The sequence below is a fragment of the Coenobita brevimanus genome, chromosome 24, assembly GCF_032717465.1.
Source record: "Coenobita brevimanus isolate Jiangsu-jjx chromosome 24, ASM3271746v2, whole genome shotgun sequence".
NCBI lineage: Eukaryota > Metazoa > Arthropoda > Malacostraca > Decapoda > Coenobitidae > Coenobita > Coenobita brevimanus.
Genome location: NC_136977.1, coordinates 7,354,521 through 7,380,004, shown reverse-complemented (window position 1 = coordinate 7,380,004; position 25,484 = coordinate 7,354,521). Strand labels below are relative to the sequence as shown.

At 42.7% G+C, this 25,484-nt stretch overlaps 1 protein-coding gene across 1 annotated transcript in view; it reads left to right on the top strand.

The window, feature by feature from the left end:
• The window catches only part of LOC145393486 (uncharacterized), a 281,432-nt gene that overhangs the window by 196,693 nt on the left and 59,255 nt on the right, over nucleotides 1-25,484 (top strand). Inside the window, exons 12-17 of the mRNA XM_080267606.1 lie at nucleotides 7,554-7,641; nucleotides 13,232-13,258; nucleotides 14,723-14,790; nucleotides 15,928-16,039; nucleotides 17,545-17,608; nucleotides 20,480-24,481. Of these exons, the coding sequence (XP_080123732.1) occupies nucleotides 7,554-7,641; nucleotides 13,232-13,258; nucleotides 14,723-14,790; nucleotides 15,928-16,039; nucleotides 17,545-17,608; nucleotides 20,480-24,481 (4,361 nt within the window). The remainder of the gene's footprint in view (nucleotides 1-7,553; nucleotides 7,642-13,231; nucleotides 13,259-14,722; nucleotides 14,791-15,927; nucleotides 16,040-17,544; nucleotides 17,609-20,479; nucleotides 24,482-25,484) is intronic.

Below are 25,484 nucleotides of genomic sequence, written 5' to 3'. Positions count from 1 at the left end.
GGAATGGGCGAGGAATGGGACATAAAAAAGAGACGAGAGGGAGGGGTGAATGGGTGAGAGGAGAGGGAAAGAGGCAGAAAGGGAAGAGCGGAGGGAATTATAGGAAGCAGGAGAGACAGACAGGAGGAAGGGAAGGAATGGGTGAGGAACGGCAAGGAATAAAGAGGAGAGAAACGGTGAAAGAGATGGAAAAAAACAGGATGGGAAAAGCGGGGAGTAAAAAAAAAAAAAAAAAAAAAAAGGAGGGAACAGATTAATACAAAAGGATGGTAAAGATGGTGAAAATATGACTGGAGTAACTGAAGGAGTAAAGCTGGGGTGGAAAAGGCAAACAGAAAGAACGTGACAGACAAGGGAGGACGCAGTAGGAGGAATGAGTAAAAAGGACTGGGAAGCAAGGTGGGGAAGGGGGAGGGAGTGGTTTGATTACGTGGGTGGCGCAGAATGTGGAAAATGTTGTTGGGACTCTTCTTATCTTTCAATTGTGGTCTTATAGCCTATATAGCCCATGCTGTATGTGTGTGTTTACCGAATGAATGAATGAAGAGAGAGAGAGAGAGAGAGAGAGAGAGAGAGAGAGAGAGACAGACAGACAGACAGACAGACAGACAGACAGACAGAGACAGAGACAGAGAGAGAGAGAGAGAGACAGACAGACAGACAGACAGACAGACAGACAGAGACTAAATGTCGTCCTTGATACTCCAAAACTGAAAGTGAAGGACAAGAGTTGAGTTGGTGGTGGTGCTGACTCTGCCGGGTTAGTGACGGGCATGGTGGTGGTGGTAAGCTTTCTAATGGCCCTCTGTGCCTTTGTCTATGGGCACCTCTTTATGGCACCACTTGACACCATTTTATTGTCACACCGGTTGGCGCCCCTACGCCATTAACCTCTTGAGTACCATGACGTCTTTTACACTTTACTGCTCGTACATATACGCGATTTGAGCTGTCATTTCCAACTGGATAGGAGAAAACCTATACCACCTACGTGGGTTTTTTTCTACGTTAAATTATAATAATCAGGAAGTAGCCAAAATAAACTAATTACACCCGCACATCGAGCAAAATGCATTAAATAACACTGCCACGTTGCCAGGAACATTGGTTTCTGACACCAGTAACACAAAATACTCATACCCAGACACATGACACTCTAGTACATTATGACACTGATATACCGGTAACACTACCGTACCTGACACCTTATTACACCATCTGACACCTTATGATACCCTGAAACAAGAAGAAATCCCTCTAATACACATGACACCAAATGACACAGTAACACCAACCTTATGACACCAGTGGGATCTCTTTATGACCCCGTCTGACACTTCCAGCCCATCAACACAAAGGCGACACAGTTGATTTTATGACACGGATACCTCTGCTGTCGTGACTTGAGAGAGACAGACAGACAGACAGACAGACAGACAGACAGACAGACAGAGACAGAGAGAGAGAGACAGACAGACAGACAGACAGGCATGCAACTCAACTCAGTTTTGCAACAGTTCCAGATAGTCAACTGAATTATACACCACCCACGACGCAATCACACCCATTATGCACGAGGACGGACAGAGAGAGAGAGAGAGAGAGATGATGACAGGAAACAGGCACAACGCTATGTGAACTTTAGTGTGAATATATTATAATGTGAAATTCATATACTTCCTGACCTACCTACCTGCCTTCCTGTCTATCGACCTACTTACCTACCTATCTTTCCTATTTATTCGCTTGTTAAAATCTTTGCTACTTTAAAAGAATACCTTACTGTCAAGCTACCTACACATCGACCTGCCCATGTACAGTACTTAGAATACTATTTTCCTACATTTTCTGTAATATTTTCTTTTTTTTAATACCTACCAGGTTACTAGGCAATTAAACAATAGCCTTTGCAAGTCAGCTACATCCTGATACTTATATATCAAATTACCTGTAAAACCTAACCTATCCTCTTTCATTTCCCCTGCATCACTCTGTATAAGTATGTGTACTGACTTTATCAAAGAAAGAAAGAACTAATGGCTAAAATCACGCAACAAATGATCTCTCCACAGAAAGTCGAATAAAAAATCAAAGCATGATCCTTTCACTACTGTTATTAAGCTCCATATAAGGTGTGTAATGTGTACTCTGCATGTTGGTCTGATACAGCCTAGGTTACATAGAGGAAAATGTTCATACGAATATTGCTCGCCTACACTCAGTACCCACGGAACAAAATTTCAGTAAAGGTTACGGCCAGAAGGTGAAGTCCTGTTAGCTAGCTGGAGAAATTGGAATTCCAGCTATCCCTGTGAAGAGCCTACCTACTCAGTGACTCCTATTCCTGCTCTTATTTTGCTACCCATTTATCCTCCAGCCATTTTATTTTTATTCTTGTAAGCTACCTACACAACCATTCAACTCCTCAACTAGGCTACCGGTGCCTACTCGTATATTCATTGACCCTTTTCATCTCCTTACATCCCTTCTTACCAGCCCCGTACCTACCAGCCTACTTACCTCCCTACCCATCTTCTTTTGTTTACTTATCTACATACCACCAACGTTCCAAAGATACCTGCTTTCCTACCTGCCTACATATCTACCTACCTGTCCTTCTTCTCACCTTCCATATCTACATGCATTATCTTTCTGACTGCCTTCCTTCCTACCTAAACACCTACCAGCCTATCTACACTCTTCCTCCCTCCCTCTCTCTCTCTCTCTCTCTCTCTCTCTCTCTCTAACAAAGACAAGAACTTTCCCACACTCGCTGTTTCTATCCCAGCCCTGTCATTACTGTGAGTGTGTGTGTGTGTGTGTGTGTGTGTGTGTGTGTGTGTGTGTGTGTGTGTGTGTGTGTGTGTGTGTGTGTGTGTGTTTCTATATATTTTAGTGTGTGAGTATATTTATGTGTTCGTTTGTGTACATGCTTGTGTAGAAAATCACAAACATATCCTACATGTATCAACAGATCATGTAGCTATTGGCATCCTCTACTATCGTCACACACACACACACACACACACACACACACACACACACACACACACACACACACACACACACACACACACACACACACACATACACACACACACACACAAAGTTGGTCCAACACAGACATGGGGTATAAAATCTTAAGTAAGTTTTTCTTAACCTTGACACACTCAACTTCACCTAACAGATATATAACTACTCTCTCTCTCTCTCTCTCTCTCTCACACACACACACACACACACAAACACACACTGTCATACCCTTCCCGACATACGCACGCAAGGCACAACAATTAAAGGTTATTTGTGAGTAATTATACATACGCTTGAAGCCTTACAGTCCTCTGAATTCGCCCCCTCCCCTCCCCCCTCCTCATCCTTTTTTTTCTTCCTTCCCTTCTCTCCCCCTTTCGCTTACTCCCGATTCCTCTTCTTCTTCTTTCCTTCAGTTCACATTCCTTTTCTTTCTTTTCCATACTTTTCCTCCCTTCCCTTCCTGCCATTCGTCTCTGTTTTTCTTTCCCTCCCTGACAGCCTACCAATACTTCATTTATTCTCTGCTCATTTTATTTTCCTTTTCTTCTTTTTCATGTATTTCATTCCCTCTCTGCTTACGTCTCACACCCATTCCATTCCTTCCTTTCCCCGCCGATCATCTCTCCTCCCTTTAATTACCTTCAGTACTCTTTTCTTTCTCTTTTTCTTCAAGTTTCTTTCCTGTTCTCTTCCCCCTTCCTTCTTTTCCCTTCCCCTCCCTTCACGTCCTCTGCCATGCGCTAGTTTTCCCGCTTTTTTTTTCCACTTCCAATTTTCTATTTCCCTATTCTTTCCATTCCCTGGATTCCTTCGTCTTTCCTTATTCATAGCTTCCCTCTCCTTTTCATTTTCCCTGCTTCCCCCCCCCCTCATCTTCCATTCTCATTCTTTTTTATCTTATCTCTTTTCCTCCGCCACTTCTCCCCTTAGGCGTCTCTTGGCAGCGTGGGAGAGGGCCTGGATAGCCATAAGCATTGGGGGAACTGGCGATGGACCAGGAGAGGACTGGGGAGGAAACTAGGAAGGGATTCAAGGAGGAACTTGGGGAGGGAACTAGGGAAGGGATTCAAGGAGAGACCTGGGGAGAGAATTTGGACGGGACCTGCGGATGGGCGTAGGAAACGACCTGGAAGGGGACTGGAGAAGAATTGGTACCGTAAGACATCTGGGTAGGACCTAGTAAAAGGAACTGGAGGACCTTGACAGAACTGGAGATGGAACGAAAGAAATCTCAGGAGAGGCCAGACGAGCGACGAGGGAAGAGGTCCGGGGAGGAACCTAATGACAACCCGAGAGGAAACCCATATTAGGTACTGGGGAGGGACCTAGTACGTGACATAAGGAAGAATAAAGAGAGCCACAGGAGACAGTGTGGCCTAGAAAAAAGCATCGAAGAGATCTGTGGAGACCGAGAACGGGACTTGGAAAAAGATATAGAAAGACCTGAAGAAGGGCATCTGGGAAAGACAGGAAGATCTGCGATTGTAAATAGGGGGACCTACAGTGACATGGAAAGGGCATGGGAAATTTGAGACCTGGGGAACTTGAATATAACACCTGGAATCCTGAAAAAATCTGGGGGACTTGGGAAATCTGGGGGGACCTGCGGTTGTTTTTATAAGGGCTCCCAACCAATTAACAGCAGTTACGGAAGTTGCTATATAGTTCTGTTTTCACATCTTTTTACATAAACCTTAATATTCATTGTCTTATTTGATTGTGATGTTTTTGGTTGCAACTGTATTTAAGATAGAACAACCTTTCCTTCATGCACAACTTAACCTTAAAATTCAGAAGCGACTCCAGAGAAAATATGTGGAAGAACTTGAGAGAGTTCAATATTATACTTGAGAAGGGACCAAGAGAGGCTGAAGGGGCGTGGTGAGGGTAGTTATAAGGCACCTGGAGGAACGCGTAAAAAACTAGCCTATGAAGGATTGTACGTCCTACAGGTTAGCCTAAATTGTCAAGCGACCTTGGAAGGGAATGTTGGGTTGTGCTAGGAGGGAACTATGGAGTGACCTTAAGACGAAATGCGACCTCAACTCATTGTCCTAAGATCTAGAATGAAATGGGTGTATCTGAATATAAAATAATGCAAAAAAAAAAAAAAAAATGAAACAAGTGCTAGCATGTGGCTTGGCGATAGGTTATACCTAAAGAAGGAAATGTGTGAGATATGAAAATGAACTTAAGTAATCTGGAAAAAAACAAAAAAAAAAAAGATGAAATAAAACTGATAGAAAGGAAACGTTTAGGAACTTTGATAATAAACTGTTATAACTTAGGGAAGGACTCAAGTAGTGCAACTGGCAGGGGGTCAGTAAGAGTTAAGAAGGCGGGAGGGCAAAAACGAAACAAGGAAGGAGGAGATGTGCCGGGTTATGAGGGTTACGAAGGTCTGAAATATGACCTGACTCCAACTGTACCTACAACTGACTTCAATTGTGCCTGCACAAGACCTTAACTGTACCTGCACCTCACCACAACCGTACCTGCACCTCACCCCAACTGTACCTGCATCTGACCTCAACTGTGCCTGCCCCTGACCCCAACTGTACCTGTATCTGACCTCAATTGTGCTTGCATCTGACCCCAACTGTACCTGCACCTAACCTAGGTTGACATGGAGAAAGGTGGAAGGCACGGAGCCAAAACCGGAGGAAGGAAAGAGAAGTGAAAGGAGGTTCGATAACACAAAAATGAAGACAAGAAAGGCGTGAGGAGAGAAGACTGAAGGGAAGACTGGAGATAAAAAAGGAGAAAAGACTACAGGGAGGAGGAAAAGTAGAGAAGACTGGAGGGAAGGAAGAAGGAAGAAAGAGTTAGAGGGAGAAAATCAGATGACTGAGTGGAACAAAGAGGGAAGAGAAGAGTGAAGAAAGGTGAGAAAATTGGAGTGATGGCATACGGGACAGATGGAAAAGAAAGAACGATAAAGAAGAATGAAATTATAACTAAAACAATGAACAAAAAAAGAAAAATGGAAGGAAGAAAGATGAAAAGATGGAAGGGATGAAATGAGAGGAAACTGGAGGGATGGGAGAAGTGAGAGTGGGAGAAGGAAGACAGATAATGGGGAAGGAAAATATAACTCAGGCGACTCACCTAGCCGCCCTGTGCTGTATGTAATTACGGGTTACCTGGATGTGTGTGGCCCGCTGAGGGAGACAGGAGGAAGATATAGAAAGGCCAAGGAGAGGAGGAAAATGAGATATGGTAATAGCAGAAACGGTAAAGGCAGAGGAGAAAAAGGAAAGGAGAAAATAGACTAAGAATTATAGACAGAGGGGTAAAGAGAAGTAAAAGAGAAGAAGAAAGAGAAAGACAGACTCAGAACTTAGTAGATAAAGAGACTCAAGGATAAAGAGAAGTACAGCAAGGAAGAGGAAAGTGACGAGACAGTAAAACTAAGAAATAGGGAGGTTGTGATGAGGACAACGACGGACAAAGAGTGGGGAAGAGGAGAGGAGAAAAGAGAAAGATCTAGGAGTCTCAGAAGAAAGAAAGCAGCTAATGATACAGTGGGATAGGGAAAGACAAGCTGACGGAATCGAAGGGAGAAAGAAAACCGATATACAGGGAGGCAATGATAGAGAGGAGCAAAGAAAAGGATAAAAAAAAAAAAAAGACCGATGGAAGAAGAAAGAACAGAGAGGAAAAGCAGAAGACAAGAAGAGGTACTAAAGTTCACTTACTTTAACCCGACCCAAATTTTCATCCTTTTGCAGCTTATTTCACCTAGCTCAGTGGCACAAAAAGACAATGCTTTGGTTCTACATCCTTAATGTAGTGCTTTTCTTTTTTTTTTTCGTGACTACCACCGTACACTTTTCGTAATCTATTATTCTCTCATTATAACTCAGAATTCAAGACGGAGACATGACAAATTTAAGTCAAGATAAAGTGAAGAGTCCAGTATACTCGTTGATACTAATATGGTGAGAGCTAAGAATCAAAGAGCAATTCGATAATGAGAAAAAGAACGAAATAGGAGTACGGAAAAGGAAAGAATGAGAGAAAGGTAGCAAGAAATAAATACAAATCAGGAACGACCTGGTGCACACACCTAAGCATAATTATTTTCTGTACATCACTCTCCTCATGACGTCTTGGCGTGCTTCGAGATTACAATGGGACAATCAACTTTCACTCTTATTCACAGATTGTGTGTTTGTTATAATTTCGTAATTACGGTACTGTAAATACCTTTGCCCGAGTATAATGAGGTTTATAAGTCTATATTTAAGGTCGTCCTTTCATGTCTTTTTTCTGACTTGGCAACAGATAGATAGTTATATTCTGTGGATGTATTTTTGTGGTCAACAAATACCGGTATCTATCTATCTATCTATCTACGTATATTCTGTGATTCTGTGTGTGTGTGTGTGTGTGTGTGTGTACGAGCGCCTGTTTGTCCCTCTCTATGTTTGTGATCGTACGCTTTATAATGCGCTTACATATACCTTCACGTGTAAAGCCCCCTAGCTAACGCCCCCTCTCCTCCCTTTCTTCAGGAACACCAACCGCTACGTGCACCAGCCGGGCCGCATCGAGGACTACGTGCCGGGATACTCATCGCTCTCGGAGAAGGAGCTCAAGAGGGTCAGTACCAGTGTGCAAGCAGTAGTACAAGCAGAATTAGCAGTAGTCTGGAGCTGTAGTAGGAGAAACTTGTACAGAATGAAAAGTAGGTGCTGTAAGATATTAAGTTCAAGAGTGTCAGCACCAGGATAGCCGCAGTGTACAGTGGCAGTGGTAGAAACAGAACTGGCAGCGGTATACTAGGGACGGATGGAGAGTGAACAGTAGCATTTGCACTAGTTTGAGCTGTAGACTGTGTAGAATGAGCAGAAAGGGGAACAGGAGAGACAGGAAATGTATACAGTAAGTAGCAGTAATAGACAGAAAGATTTAAAATGGGCAGTTGGTTGAAACAAGAGAAGAGCAGTAGATGCAGAAATAAAAAACACAAAGAAATTAAATTCATGATGGACTGTACCGGTAATATGAAGAAACTGTAACAGGGGCAATACAGAGTAACAGGAATTAAATAATCCTATATGACCTGGTACTGTATGAATGGGATATTACCAGTTAAGGAATCAAGGAATAAGGCATCCACGATGAACTGCTGGTGCAGAATGATATTAGCATGTACTGAAACAATGTCATCATGTATAGAATGAGACAACAATCTGACCCCCTCCCCCCTCAAAGGAAAATGCAAGATGTGAAAAATGAGAGAGAGAGAGAGAGAGAGAGAGAGAGAGAGAGAGAGAGAGAGAGAGAGAGAGAGAGAAATTGGCTCCAACTGGACAGACACGTAAAAGTCACAATAACACTAACTTAAGTGTCAGTTAATAGCCTAGTTAAATGTATTAGTGGTTCTGTTACTGTTACCAATTACTGTTTGTGTACCATTGGTTTGCCTATTGACTTCATTCACACATTTGTTTCATCTTGTTTACTCACCTTATACATGCTGTTTTTCTTGTTCACATGATCACATCCGCTCATCCCATATTATTCATCGGTTGACCACCCTATTCAAATGTTCATGGCATAATCTGTTCATCCCATTAACACACCTGTTCATCATAGGTAAAGATTCTAAAACCAAGCCAGTCAGTGATGCGCTGCTGCACTGTGACAATCTTTCGATAACAGAGTTTTCGAGGTCTTTTTTTTTTTTTTTTTTTACAACCTTTACAGCCCAATCAAAACTGGCATAATTCTGCAGCCCATGGAAAATATGGCAAGCAAGGACGCTAATCAAAATGTCAAATCATTAAATTATATAAACTTTTAAAAACATCCGAACTAAATTTCCGATTTTTGTATGCAACTGAACGTGTAAAGAGGGAAAATCGGAGGAGTTTAGTTTGTGCAGTATCAGCCTACTAAACCTAACCTAACCTGGTCTATTATTAGACCTACTTCCCAGTGTGCAGGATAACCCAACTTCGAACTATTTTTAAAAAACAGCATAAATTAGGGTTATAATTGATTAGGAATGACACGGTAAAGTACTTCCTACTGTGGTAATTCTGAACACATACCGGTACAATTTTCTTTCCACAAACGTTTATATTTTCTTTCGGTATTACTTTAGAAGTAACCAACGTTACCGATTTTCATTATATTACGTCCCTGAACTATTCTAGCTAAGACTTACCTTTTAAGCCTAGTTTGAGTTGAGGGAGCGAATTTTGTAAGGGTAGTCATGTAGTGACATGTAAAAAATTTACCTTTCTTTCCACAAACGTTTAATACTATTCATATGTAATTTACACTCGTTCTTCAGTCTAAGAATTTTTTATTCATTGTTTTGTGATCACATCCAATGGACTCCCACGCATATTAAGCCATCCACGATTCATTGTGAATGTATGGCGTTACCGTCAGTGACTTAGCAATTGCAACTGTCTGCACTCTAATTTCGAATGAATCTCTGCAAATACTCGCACTTTCAGCAAGTATGCCCACAAATCCTCAACTTGTCTTCCACATTTTCTTTTCTTAATTTTGTACGTCATACTGTCCATTCCACGTTTTCAAATGCGAGCACAAATTCCTATGAATATTTAAGAAGTCTGGGTACAGAGCTGTTATAAAAAAAAAAAAAAATGAGGATTTTGAGACGTTCACAATTTAAATACATGGAACACATTACCTCTTGTGTAATTTAAACTGCACAAACACTGGCTTCTTTGTAAGTGTGTCTCCCTTGTTAGATTTTCTTCACTAAGATAGTTTCACATGATAAACTATTCGTGAAAAATACAACCACAGTCAAGCGTAATTCAAACGCATGACGCGGAGCAATACACCACTCGCCAACAGACCCTTCTCGTAATCAGGACTATGAGGGTCTTACTTAAATACTGTTATTTACAAAACGTTCAGACTTAATAATTTTGTTTACGTCCGATCATGACAGCACAGGAACTCAGGCAGTTTACAGAAGTTATTATAGGTGCTCCAAAATTATGAAAATAAGACATGTGCAGTTAGCACATCCCTTTTTCAGGTTTCCTAAGGGCTGCCTAATTACACCAATCAAGTAGTCCGCTGCGGTGTATTTATAAATCATATGAGTACAAATATACATAGTCTCACTCAGAACTGATCAATATCAGCTAACCAAGTCTAAAATAATCGAACTTAGCCCGACACTAAAACAAAATTACTATATCTAGTAATGCAAGCGGGAGATTTGACATCATGTGAGAAATACGCTTACGTTATTTATTTAGTTTGAGGCACCTATAACAACTCCACCAAACTACAACTAATACCGGGTAATTTTATTTTGCAAATTTAAAAATAATGAACCTGCCACAAAATCAGAGAACCTCGTATCGTAGATTATGCTTGTTATGAAACGTACTACAGCTCACGAAAATCGATGACGAATTGTGCTCGTGGTTCAGTACATGGGACCTAGCAGAATATTTTCTTACTTCACCTCTATCCGCCATTTCAATGCCACCAATCTGTTCCTGTTTCTCAGTCGCTTCCACTGTTATTTGTTTGTTTGGATCAGAACTAAATCTCAAGATGGCAAACTTCAATGGAGAGGTACGGTGCTCACAGTGTTGCTGTATCATTATGGTCATACTAATAATGATCAAGTAATACTACTCTATACACTTGCCATTCCAGACAAATGTGAGTGGATGCAGAAACAGCGGGATGAATTATGTTACTGATCAGCATCTTAACCCTTTCAATCCAGTAAGGTATTTTTTCACTCTAGGCTGCTTTGTTAAGGTTTGGAGAGATCCTTTGCAGTGACAGGGTTTGAAAACCTCCAGTGATCCCTTCTCAAACTGATTAATCTCATAGCGAATAAAATCATCTAATGGTGGCAAGAATACAACTCAAAAGACCATATTGACGGACAAAATGTAGCGACCGTGAAGGCAGCCTTGTTCAAAGCTATCAATGCTCAAAAACTTTACTGACAAACCTTCTACAATCCATTTTTTTAAGGGGGGGGGGGAGATTCGGATAGCCTAACAAGTGGCCAAGCCAAATTTAAAGCTAATATTTCCAAAATTACATATTAAAGAACATTCTTTTTTGGGGGGAGGGGGATTAATAAAAATGTCACTTTCTCAAGTTTCTTAACAATTTGATTATACTGTTCAACATGGCGGCTATGACAATGAGCTGTCTTCCTGTTCCATTGCTCGTCTCCTTCAGACAGTGCACGTCTTATCATTCTCCGATAACTCACCGTGATTTTCTAAGTACTGTATTCCAAAATATTTTCGTCTTTCCTTTGAAAACCGTGAATGCTCGACCACCATGCACGAAGGCTACTTGCAAACTGACCGGCAACGACTCCACGAGCATAACGATTGGCGGGAAGGGATAAGCCATGTATTGCATCTGTATAAAAGGAAAGTAGTGATTGGCTGCTAACAGAAAACTCGTTGATATGTGGCTGCAACGGGGGCTCTCAATGGCAAACGAAGTATACGAGTATAGCAGGCACTGGCCAGTGATAACGAACCCTGATCCGCTAAGAGTCACGCAAACCAATGGTTACAGAGCCCAGTGTCTACCCAGTATTTTCGTTACCATGTCAAAACTCGATGTGACATAGGAATAAAAAATAAAAAATCCAGCAGCATTATTGACATGGTCATATTCAACAACAAAAACAATTTCCTAATATGTTTGTATAATTAATCAGCCACGAGCTAGGATTTTAGGAAACTCAATTCGCATCTTTTCATTCGGTCTTTTCATTCGATCACTCACTTTCATTGCAACTGAGTCTCACTCACTAATTCATCTCTTACCTTAACTACTCACCATGTCTAATACTCATCGTCAAATTTGTCTATTACTCATTTACTCTGCTGTTCACCTAGTTCATCTAGTACCACGTTCTTGTTGGTATAAGACACTCCGTAGTACTTCTTACTATTGGCCTTGCCTTGTTTGCTATTCATAGCTTTACACTCGAGGAAAGTTCCGCGTCTAGACATTCTCCATCACCTCGAACCACCAAATGTTAGATTTTGAAACAAATCATGGTGAAGTAGTAGTCAGGCACGAACCTGTGTTCGAACCTGTGTTGAGAGGGGTGGAGAGCGGAAAAGGAGGGGTACACGCCATCAGCTTCCCAAACCCACCTCATCCCATAACTTCTCCCATCCCACACACAGGTAGCAGATGAATGAGTTTCTGGCTACTGCTTCGCTAGCACTTGTCTCACATTTAGATGCTCATGGCCAAACTGCTGGACAAAGGGTTAACGCAGAACATTTCTCGAAGGTCCATAGTTTGCATATGGAACAATGTACAAGGGGATATTATCGCTTAGGCTGTTAAGACACATTCAGCTGAGTAAAATCGTGTGGATTTAGTTGAAATAGAATATTATAAACTGCCAACCTAAACGGGGTTTATGATACCAGTATTAACTTTGTCGGGCTCCCATGATTCAATTGAGTAAAATGCAGATCTCTGACATTAGTCAGGGTAAGATATTAGAACTGCGCTGACTATAAGATATTCATTGGTGACAGTGTTAACACTCAGGTTCCTATGACCTCTTTTCAGTCGAATAAAATACTCGTAATCCAGTGTTAGCTAGAACACAAGCTGTGGTGATCAGAACAAGATTAGGACTATATTAGACAAGATAACTCGCTAAGGAAGAGGTGATACGAAGGCCTTTAATCAATGAGAAGAGGGCCTTACAATCCACTCACTTCAGTCTCTGTTCCTAACCTGTTCATCTATTTTACTTAAAGTTTCACCCGATTTACATATCAAATTCACTTTCACACATTTACAGTACCCACCAATTCACCCACTAAACTTACCTGTTCACACACATTTTCATATCCATTTACAGTACTTACTCATTTTTGTCTCACTCGCTTGTTTACAATATTCACTCGTTTTTCCTGCATCTCCTGTCACCCTATTTACCCATGATCACTCCATTTACTTACCCATCTTGTTAACATTACATACTCATTTCACTCACCCCACTCATTCATCTACTCACCCCATTTACACACCTGTTCACCCCGTTCATACATCTATTCACCCCATTCACACATCTATTCACCCTAGTTACCCATCTGTTCATCCCATGCACTCATCTATTCACCCCCATTTACTCATCTATTCACCTGTTTTTTATTTGTTTCTCTTTCATGTGCAGCACCCGGATACAGACGTGAAGTTAGAGGTTGGTTGTTTCATTTGTTTATGTTTCTCTTCTATCCACTTTGATTTCTCCTCAATTTTCATCTTTTCCAGATTACATACCACTTTTTTTCCTTCATGTTAATACTTTTTATTTGGTCTCGGGCTTTGTGGTTTTCAGTCTTTGTCATTGTCTTCTTTTCCTGTTTTCAGATTTTCTTCATACTTACTACCAGTTTTCTGTTCTCTTTTATATCTGTGTATATGTATGTTTATCTCAGTATCGCTCTCTCTTATGTCTATCTTTCAGTCTGCGAGTAACTGCTTTCTATCTCTTACTCTTTGATCCAAATTCAGGGACGGCACATAATCAGTGCCGAAACTCGACCTGTCTTATATGTCAGAGGCCCTATTTATAAAGGATCTTAACCTTATAATTACTACTATTATATTATTATTATTATTATTATTATTATTACGACCAAGAAGACTCCGTAAGTCAACTATTATCAGTTAACTTCTTGTTCGTCGTATATGGTCACTTTCATATTCACTTTATGCTGTGTGAAGCATTTCATAGCTGCATGAGTGACAAGTGTATAATTATACAATATAGGGATTTATATACACAAATTTGGCCTAAGAGATTTTATAAATATGGCCCAAGGTCTCTAGTAAGCTATACAATTAAAAAAAAAAAGTAACAGTTATTAATATTAACGCAGAATTGTCTTTGAAGTTTTTACTCATTTGTAATAAGACATTAGCTCGTTTCTAGTGAAGTATACAATTTAAACAGTAATACGTTAATGTTAACGCAGAATATATATATATATATATATATATATATATATATATATATATATATATATATATATATATATATATATATATATATATATATATATAACTCGTGTTGCTGTTAGAAATAGCTGAGCTTTATAACTCTTAGAAATGACGCATTGTCACAGAGTTTACTGTCATAGTTTAACGTAATGAAAACAGTACTCCCCGTAAACGTATTCATATCCATACATTTCTGGATACCTTTACTGATAAAAACAAAACACCTAATACTTGATGAACCTACGAATAGTGAAATTACGGTAGGTATAGCAATACGCCTGTTTACCTGCCTTTTTAATAATTCAGTTTGTGTAACATTAATAATTATGCTTAAGCTATGAGTAATTTAAAAAATGCAAGCAACTTTAAGTCACTGCTTGCGTTAAAAATGTGGTAAAAAACGACCTTTATATATGCTAATGACTCAGATATGAAGTATATCAAATACAAAATATTTTGCTGGCATTAATGGAAAGTACCTTATTTATATTAAAACCTCTTTATATGACTTTCGTAATTCTTATATACTTTTCATTTTCTCAGCAATATATAACAGACGGTATTTTCATCTTTTTATTCAAGAAGATTGTTTTCTATTTAATGTCTCTAACAAGGCTGCTCCTTTTTACCTGTTTCACTCCTTGCCCGTGCCCCCACCCAGTCACTGTCCCAGGAGCCCCCAGCGAGCTCAGCCAACCACCGCATCGGTTCGCAGATGTCCATGACCCAGTGAGTACCCACCATACTGTGCCTTGTACCGCTAGTGATAGTACCATTATATGTTAGGTACAGTAGTCAATTATAGTTTCTACTCACCTTTTTATCCCAACACTGACAGGAAGGGAATCAGAGCCAAGGTGTCACACCGAACATCTTATTGGAATTTAAAAGCAAAAGTGACAGTGACATCGCCCACTGTTCCTCGTACAGTTTAAGAAAGCTTCCAGCTAGTGTCTTAACAATGGACAACAGGTCTTCGTTCGAGATAAATCCCTGGCTAATACTTTATGACTTACTTCCAGCCAGCGTTGTGCATAGAGAGCGAGCAGAAACTATGGTTCACGAGGCTACGTCGAGTGATTGTGCCAGAATTTGCCTCCTTAGTGCGTGTATAATAAGTCGAGATGGAAAAGAAGGCTGTTGTATTTTTTGTTCCACATAGTGCCTGTACAGAACACGTAAGCCGTTGAAATTACGTGGGGAAAGAAGGCTTAGCCTTGTATCTGAACGTGTGAGGCAAAAAAAAAAAAAAAAATAGATAGATAGATAGATATGTAGTTGTGCAAATGCCTTGAGCCAACTCTGTTTTGGTAATATTCGTATTCAACATTACTTCACCAGTTGGCTTCTACAGGGAGTAGAACACCACAGTAGATATCACTTTTAGTCATGAATGTTAATGGTCGCCAGAAATACCTCCTAACCCAGTGAGGTTGGGGATTCCCCTCTGCTACATACGCTATCCTGAGTTATCAGATATTTAATCCCATAAATGACCTATAACCTTCAAAGGGTAAGCCGTGGCAACCACAAAATGGTTAATCAAATCTCAAAAACTGAAATCCAGCCTACTGAAACTGTGACGTCTATATAAGATGTTGAAGGAGCCCTGGAAGGCGTGAAAATATAAGAAAAACTTTTTACAATAGGCAGAATAACATTCAAATTCAGCGTACGAAAAACGCAAATTGAAATTTTTTTACTTTTGGTTCCCATAAAAATACCTAACCAAAAAGGACGGCGCTTGGCTCATGTCATATAACACAAACCCACTTTTTTCCTCTCTCTCTCTCTCTCTCTCTCTCTCTCTCTCTCTCTCTCTCTTTCTCTCGTGTCCTGCCATCTTACCTTGCCTTTGTACCGCAGTGCTCTAAAAGAGTCCGGCTACGAGAGCGACAGTACCCTAGTGTTCAAGAAGAGGGAAGACGCACGCCGCCAGGCACCTGATCCCAGAAAGACCAGTCAAGTGTACCGCCAGGTGAGCTATCTTAACGCGTGTTGATTAGTTATGTCAGAGTAGCGACAGTATTCTTAACTTTCTCAGTTCGAGAGGCCTCTTCTAAACCGAATGAATCATCGGAGGGCAGCCACACTGAATCAAGGAAGTCATTGTTGTGATTGCCTAAAACTGCTTCTCATGGGATTTTGTACGAAGTCCCTTCCTTTATCTATATCCGTGAAACATACAGATCCCATTTTCAACTAGAAAGTACTCAAAGAGCGCATACCTCCGCCAATGCCATTACAGGATCCGGATCCAGATCCGGATCCGCCCCCAAATTTAATCAATTTCATCTTGGCCCATGTCCCACCCTTCCACAAAATTTCACTGAAATTCTTTGAGAACTTTTGGAGATATTGTCTGGATAAACAGACAGACAGACAAACAGAAGTGAATACATAACCTCCTCCAATTTCGCTGGCGGAGGTAAATATATGACTGTAGAATCCTAGCTTATGTTTGCTCTGCCTTGCATTATTTAATTAAGTTCTATGGTTACCTTTGGCCCTGCAACTCAAGATGGGGATTTTAAGTTTTGTTTAATTATTCTTATTCTGTAATACTTGTTGTCATAGTTATGACAGTAGGATAGAAACTTATGTTTAACTTTTTTGCGTTAGATGCTTATTTGACTGCGTAGTGCTGAGAGCTATCGCGTTCTTCCTGAAAAAGGAATGTGAAAATTGTTTAGGCACTTGGAAAAAGTTGCGTTCACTATAACCTAAGTGTACTGTAATATTTTTGTATACTTTTCTCCTTGAGAGGCTTACTGTAAGCGACATTAGCGATTAAACATTGTGGTATTTCATTCTAACGACAGACGATGTTGTTAAATTAATGAAATTATTTTCCCAGAATTCAGTGGGTAAGAAGTCTTAACACGTCTCTGCATATAGTTCATTGACCTATGCACCTGAGATGTGTGGGACAAGTAGGGTGTGTTTGATTCGCGGCTGCTGATCGGCCGCCGACAATGTCATTGAATTAAATGCTGGCATGCACTGTAGTGCAACATGCGGACGTAGGTGTACACCGTGGGAAAGAATTATAGTGCAACATGCGGACGTAGGTCTACACCGTGGGTGGATGCAGTGCAACATGCGGAGTGGGTGTACACCGTGGGTGGATAATTTACTTCAAACGTCACTCATCGTTTTATAAAATTTACAATCAACATTAATTTTCTTTGATAACAGTAAGCATTTTAAGCTAATTTTTACCTCCTTAGCTTAGGAAATTATTCCATAATTGAACTGGCTGCTTATATTGCAGGCAATTTAAAAATATAAATATATATGTGTTCAAACAAGAAGAGCTGTAAATTTGTATCATCGGCAGCCAATCAGCAGCCGCGAAAAAAGCACACCCTACTCGACCCATACATCTCAGCTGCACAGGTCAATCAAACAGGGTATAGTAGCTAATCCGCCATAATAACCTGCCTTCTTGTTACCTATAATAACTGACATTGTTATCGGCAGATCCAGAGAGGAGGCGACATCCCACTTTCCGGCCTTCAAAAACCCAACCCACCGCGCCCCAAAGGTAGGTCCGCTCAGCTAAACTGGGTAAAAACTAGAGTAGACTTCACTTGGCTAGGGTAGGGTAAGACACATATAGGGTAGTGTAGGGTACGTTCTTTGGACCGTATTCTAGGTGGCACATGATCCGTCGTAGCAATTATTCCTTAGCGATTTGTTTTGTTTATCACATCAACATTCTCTTGTATGTTTTTTTATACAGCTTTCATATCATTTTAGTTTACACAAATGACATACAAGAGAATACTGAAGTGTAATATGCAAAATAAATCGCTAAGGAAAGGGGGTTACGAAACCTCCACACCTACTCAGAATACGGCCATTAGTCCTGTCCTGTGATGCCAGTGCTAACCAATTATTTCGAATTTGATTGTAAAATGTCGAGTTAACATTTTTTTTTTTTTCACCTTAATTTTAGTAGGAATGTTCTGTTTGTGTCGCGAGTTTTATTTTCAAAGTGTCCAGTTCACCCCTTTTCACCTCACCATTTGAGTTTAGCAGAAATGCTTAGTCTGTGTTTACTTGAGTTTTACTTGCAAATACTGGATCCTTTGAAGTATCATCTTTCATCATGACGAATTGGTTCCTTTTTGACTAATGACTTATGTAACCCTGATATTTTTTTTTTATTGCAAGTTTGTCATTGTATTGTACCTGTATTATTTATTTAAATTAAAGTGTGTGTGACATTAAGAGTAACTTAATCAGTATAAACGTGTATGTCACCTGTTATTATTTTTCTCCCCACAATAACAGTTACCTAAACCCCCACTACTAACACATGCACCACACCAGCTACCACAACTACCAGCACCCATAAAAATCCTCAACCACAACTACCAGCACCCATAAAAATCCTCAACCACAACTACCAGCACTCATACAAATCCATAATTACAACTACCAAACTTATCACTACTCCCAACCAGTTGCACATCAACGAAGGAAAACTGCATCAAAGGAACATTTAAATCATAACTACTAAACTACATGAACGTTATCACAAACAACAAAAACCTGCCCTTTGTTCTCATCTTCACAACTAACCCCAGTCAACTGCACATGAACGAGAAAAAACTATCAACTAAACATTTAAATCAAAACTTAACTACTCGAACGTTACAACAAACAACAGCACTCTACGTTTTGATCTCTCCCTCCTCTTTTCTATCTCTCTGGTTGCCTTTGACCGTGGCACACCGCTTGTTTGGGTCGTTGGTACCGTCTCTAGGCATGGTTAAAGTGGTTGTGGTGATTCCAGGCTGGGAACTGTACTTTTCTCGAGGAATGTGGTGGATGTACCGTCGCGGGAAAGTGTACCTGTGGCGGTGGTGGTGGTGGTTGGGTAAAAAAAAAAAAAAAAAAAAAAAAAGGCGATTTCAGGAGTTTCGCATGCGTAGTTGGTTGTTGTTGTATCTGGGAGTACGTAAGTCTCTGGTAGTTGTTATGGATGGTGGTAGTTTTGTCTTTTACTGTAGGAGCCTCATTTTTCCCCTCTTCCTCCTTTTCTCACCCTCATCTTCGCAGACACTGCCACCATCACAGCCAGCACCGTAGTTACCATCGTAGTCAGCACCTTTCGTTATCAGTCACTGTTCCAAATTCTAGGTGGCATAGTAAACTCCGTAGCACCTCTTCCTCTACGATATATTTTACCCATTAAACCATAGTATTCTTTCGTATGTTACTTAGAACGTTTCAATATCTCCACAATTTACATCAGTAACATATAAGAGGATATGAAGGTGGAATATAAGACATAAATTGCTAAGGAAGAGTTGTTACGAAATTTCCGGAGTCACCTGGAATACGACCCATTTTCACCAGCATCAGTAGTACCACCGCCATTCTGTAAATCAACGCCATCACCAGCAGCACTGCCATGTCATGCTTCACCAGTGTATTCACTACTCTGCATTATTTCACCTCAGTAGTCTCCTGCCTAAGACACATTTCATTTATCAGTTTATGTTTCCAAGATTCATCATTCCAAGACCTTCATTTTCCTTTTATTTCACTTTACTCATATCTATCTTCACTATGCCCAAAATCACCTGTCGTCTTGTTTTTTGTTCTGTTTCTGTCGTCCTTGCTCTTTTCTGTGTTCTTACTTTTTTTTTTAAATTCTCCTAGACATCATGTCTCTTTGTCTAGGGTCTTTTCTTAATTCACATCTTTTCCCCATCATCTTACTGCATTCTTTATCGCTCTGTTCCTTTAGTATTTCTCTCTCTCTCTCTCTCTCTCTCTCTCTCTCTCTCTCTCTCTCTCTCTCTCTCTCTCTCTCTCTCTATTTCTCCTTCCTAACCTAAACTTCGCATGATTCTTCCTATAATTTTTTCCTATCCAGTGTTTCTGTAAATAGCGTTACGTCGACACAAGCACCAGTAATCTTGCCAGTTGTTGTTGTTCACCTGTTCTTGTAAACGCTGAGAAGCAAGAGTTGCACCTGGCATATTTTTGCCTGCATAGAAGCACCAGACAAATTTCACTGCTTAACCCAGACGACTTAAATATTTGCCTGTTACAAGCACTGAAAAATCACATGCTTCTCCCATCGGCGTTGTTAATTTGCCTGCGTAGAAGCACCGGACGCAATCACTGCTTAAGTTGAAGATTATGTTGCCTGCAAGTGCCGATAATCATTGCTTCATTTGACATCTATGCCTATGGAAGCACTTGAACTATGCATAGATCATCTGTGAAGGCACTACCACTGCCACCTTCGCAGCACCAAAGGAAAGTCTGAAATTTCTCCACGCCCTGCAATCACGGTCTCAGCATCTCCTCCTCTTATCTAATATAGGTCTCATTTTTCCTAGGAGACCCAGCAGTATGTGATTATTAATAGTTTTGACTAACACCACTCTTGCAGACGAGTACTACTACGTGGTGTACTCAGACTTGGACTTGGGCCTACACCATCCATCCCTCTCCGATCTCTTCCCCTTCATTACAATGGCACCACCACCAACCAAGCCTCCCGTCCCAACCTTTGGGGAAAGGAAGAAGTCAGCACCATCTAAAGTGACAGTGGCACCATCACCGCCACGACGCATCTCTTCCAAGTGGCACCCATCACTGGTAAAGAGCAGCAAGGACCGACCACCAGTGCCTTCATCACGCTCCACCTCAGCTGAGCGAGTGCGAGAGACTCGGGAACTGTACTCTACATGGCATCGTGAGAAGGTGGCTCGTTCAAGGGAAAAGTTGGGCACCTCCCCTGCCAGAACTAGCTCACTAGGCCGCTCACTCTCGGCCGCCAAGCAGACACAGGAGGTGCGTGAAAATTTTCTGAAGGGCCGCCGAACTGTCTCAGAATCTCGTTTCACGATCCAGGACAGAGAAAACTCGCCGCCACGCAGAAAGACGAGTTCACCTTCACGACATTATGAACCTCGCAACAAAATAACCCATAAATCCTCAATGAGAGAAGAAAGAAGTACAACGTACAAAGCAGATGACACTACACTCAAACGAGGTCATAGCAGATCACTGAGTGCTGATCCTCCGAGAAAGTGGTCAAACACCTCCACAGAGAGTAATCGTGGTAATGTAATGCGCCACACCGTAAGCAGCATGAACAAAATCAAGCGGCCATCACTGCCCAGCAACCAGGCAGATGGTATACATACGGCCCCTCGCAGCAGCAGTGCTGAAAGTAGTTGTAGGCGTCATCGCAGCTGTCTTTCCCCTGAGCCACAACCACACAGCCGCAAATCACCTGTTGGGAGGAAGGACAGTCGCTACAGAGGTTCACCATATTCTGATGTCTCCATAGAGCCATCTGATGATAAGAAGCTGAAACAAAGTGAGAGTTTTGACACAACACAGAGTAATGAAACTGGTTACTCAAGCATGCTCGATCTTTCAACTTCACCAACACCAGAGAAACGAGTTACAGAGGAGAGTGAACGCAGACCCAGGAAAAAGTCAGAGCCACAACCACGGCCGCACTCAGCACCAGTGCGACGATCGCGATACTCAGCATCCTTTGCTGAACAGCGTGAAAAATGGGAAGCCCTGAGTCGTGGTGAACATGTTGGTGGTCGTTTCTCACGTAGTCCTACACGTAGCACGTCACCTTTACGATCCCTGACACTAGTAAAGCAAGTCAGTAGCAGCTTCAGAGATATTCCAGCTGAGGTCAGCTATGCAGGTCCACGACGCAGCAAGTCCCTTGATGTACTGACACCGTCACCTCACTCACATCCGCGCCGCTACCGTCAATATATCCTGGAGCTGAGGAATGCTGCACCTAGAAATGCTCGAATCTCTCAGCTGCGGCGTCTTTTTACATCATTAGAACGTGTTCATCGACTTGAGCGGTCAGTTAGTAGTGTTGAACTGTCTGCTGCTGAATGTCATGCTTACAACATCATTGACTTTGAGACATGGAAGGGTATGCGAGAAAGAGAACGGAAAGCACTGGAGTATAATGTTTTACTGAAAGAGTTAAATGTTGCACAGAAAGAACGGGAGTTCTTGTACAAAGTGACGCCTGAGAAAAAGTGGGCTGGTGACTGTCGACTGAGGGGACGTGATGTCAGCGTCACTGACCTTTGTGACAAGTTTGCCAGCACCTCTGACAACACCTCTGAGGTTACACACAAGCGACGACGCGAACTAGAGAACTCGAAGGACACATACCGTGGACTTTGGCGTGGTTCATCGGTTCGTGATCTCTCCCACAAGTATCAGAGTCCTGAGCGACAGCGAGTCAGTAGGCGAGGCTCTAGCCTGAGTCTTTCCCGTGAAGACTCTAGTCTGAGAGCACGAGGACTGTGGACAAGCCTCAGTCTAGAGCAAGTGAATGCCTTTCGCGATCACCTCACTGAAATATATGGTTCCATGCAAAGCGTCCGCTCATGGAGGGAGAGGAAACAGAGAAACTCCGAGAAAGCTCAGCAGCGCAGCCAGAGAGAGACATCTAGACACAGTGTAGATGTGGCTGAGACAGGTAGAGCTCTGGCCAATAAACTGAACACTCTACATGTTCGAGCACCTTCTGATCCAAGCCGGGTCACAGCCAGGGCAGCTTCACCACCTAGAGCCACCAAAAGCACGAGTAGCCTCACCCAGGTTGAGGATCAGCGCCGCAAACTGTCCAAGCAATTGTCAATCGAGCTGCAGGAGAAGGTGCTGGAGCAGCGCTCAACACGCGGGTTGCCGGCAACCCCTGGTGCTCTCGGCACCCTGCCTGCCCCAGATGTGTCCCTCTCCATTAGCCCAGATTCACTCTCAAGATCATCGCCTCGCACCTGCTACTCCCTTGACATCTCTGACTCCTCAGAACCCAACTCTCTTAATTCTGATCAGCTGTTGTTGGTGGTACAAAAGCCAGGCAGGGCTGGTCGAAGCCAAAGCCTCCCACCTGAGCCCTCGAGTGATGCCGAGACCAGTGACTCTGAGGTGTCAGTAAGAACTGTAGTGCACCGTGATGTGGCAGGAAAGGTCAAGTTTTTTGAAAAACGAGCTCGCCGCAACTCTAGATCCTCAGAGCGGCAATCTTCCCGTGGCAGCCAGCTCAACGTAGATGAGGTGCCACACTACGCCACGTTACCATCCCGCCTCAAACAGCAGTCTCAGAGCAAGTTACTGTCCCCAAATTACTTGCCAGAGCGTTCTGTATCATCCGTCAACCTAAGCAGCAAGGCAGACTTGGCTTCTCAGGCCTGGCGTATCTATGACAAGACCAACCCTGTCAGTAGCTCTTCTGTCCAACGTCTAAGCGAGCCACCACGAGAGCACAAAGACATCGCCATCCCAACCACAACACATTCTCGCTCCTACTTATATCACGTAAAGACTGGAGATGTCAACCGCCTAAAGCAGCGTTACGAGAGTCCTGAAGATGCTCGCCGCCGTGCCAGGTCCTTGCCAGATGTAAATGGCCCTCTGTCACGTGTAACCCCCACAGGGAGGACAGTGGTGCGAGGGCAAGAGGCAGGTGATGTGCAGTACATAAGAACCAAATATGAGGCTCCCCGGCGGTCCCGCAGCCCTGAGCACTGGCATCCCACACGTGACGAATACCTGCCCAAGTCCAAGCTGACCTCCACCCTACAGACCCTCGCCTCACGCTCCCCTGCATTCCATGAGCCTGATACTATTCAGCGGCTGGCACGGAGGGACTCTGTGGAGAAGGCAGTGCTTCGGCGTGTACACACTGGCACAGTGGAGGCCTCAGTAGAACGACTGGAGGATAGGCAGCGGGAGGCGGCCAGCTCAGGGCTCTCCATCATAGGCCAGATGTATACTTCTACCCCTTCCGTGCAGGAGCTGGCCACCATGGCGCCCCTTGTGCCACCCCGTCCCCCACCTCCACTCCTGGGGCCACAGAAACCTCAGCGTTTGGGCCGCACTGCTCCCCAGCCCCTTCTCACCTCCACACCCACACCGTCACCTGGGGATGCCCGCGCTGTCCACAAGCAGAGAGCCTTGAGTGTACAAGAGCCCGTGTGTCCCCCACCAGTCACCGTCCACCCTCCTCCTGGCTCCTCCGCCCTCTTCGCCCGACCCTCCTCCCACTACAATGCTGATGCCCACCGTCCAAAGTCCCGCTACATCCCGCCTGAGTCCTACGGAGCGTACATCCCCCGAGTGCATAGCCACAGAGGGGCAGAGTGGACACAGTCTCTAGAGCGCCCCCACAGGGTGACTCGCGCCATGTCCCAAACCACCCCTCCCCCGCCCTCCGCCCACTGCTGCACCCTCCGCCGCCACTCGCAAGCCCACCCTCCACGCCGGACGTCATCAGCCACCCACCACACCTACTCCCAGCCCTACTCCCACACCCACACATCCCCCCGCCCACTCGAGCAATCCCAGGGGCGTGACCAAAGCTACGGCAGCAGCAAGGCAGTGTCGTGGAAAGGTGCTCCTGTGTGCCATTATTATCGGGTGCATTCCTTTCCGACTTCCTCCTTTATCGGTTGCTTTCCTTTCCCCCTCCTTCATCAGTGGCTTTTCTTTTCCTCTCCTTCTTGTATCAGTTGCTTTCCGTCTCCTTCCAATATCTTTCGCTTTCTTTTTCCTCTCTTTTCTTTACTCTGTATCTCTCTCTTTCTCTTTCCCTGCTTTCCTCTGTAGTTCTTCACTCCATTTCTTCATTTCATCCTTCCATTCACTATCTACTTTCCTTTCCTATTTTCTTCATCGGTGTTGGTATAATTTTAGATGGTGCTGAGTGACTGAATTTTCGCTTAGAGCATATTATGGTTCTATCTTCCTTCTAAATCTGCTAAAAGTTTCTGTAACAATCACTCCATTAGATTTCTTGCCTTCTCATATATTGAATTGCCGTATGTTCCTACACTTATATTTCACTGCATTTCTTTTATCTGAAAATAAACAGGTTGAGATCAATTACATTCGGATACAGTGAAAAGAAAGGTAATTATGGCCTTTACTATGGTACTAAGCTAGCAGTAACTAGTGACTTAAAAAAGTGACAAGTGCTAAAACTAGGATCACAAGGAAATGACCACTTCGCCCTCATTATCCTTCCCATCACCATCGACATCACCCCATTCCTCATCCTGCATTTAGCCCTCTCTCCATGCCCCTTTACCATACGTAAGTGATCATCATAATCTCCATTTTCCGGTGTGTCTCTCCCCACCCCCTTTGATCTTATCACGAAAACATTTCCCTGTGTTTCTTCCTTTCAGCTGTGCTCATCACCGTCCCAGTTCTCGTCATGCCCACCCTTTCATTGTCTCTGTATTTTATTTTCAGTTTCGTCAAATGTTGCCAGTGTCGTCTTAACAGAAACTTGTCCTTTAACCAGACACATCCCCGCTCAGTAAAGCCAGTGTTGGATCATGATACACTTTTGTCTGAACACTGTCAGCTCAACAGAACACTCCCACTCCACC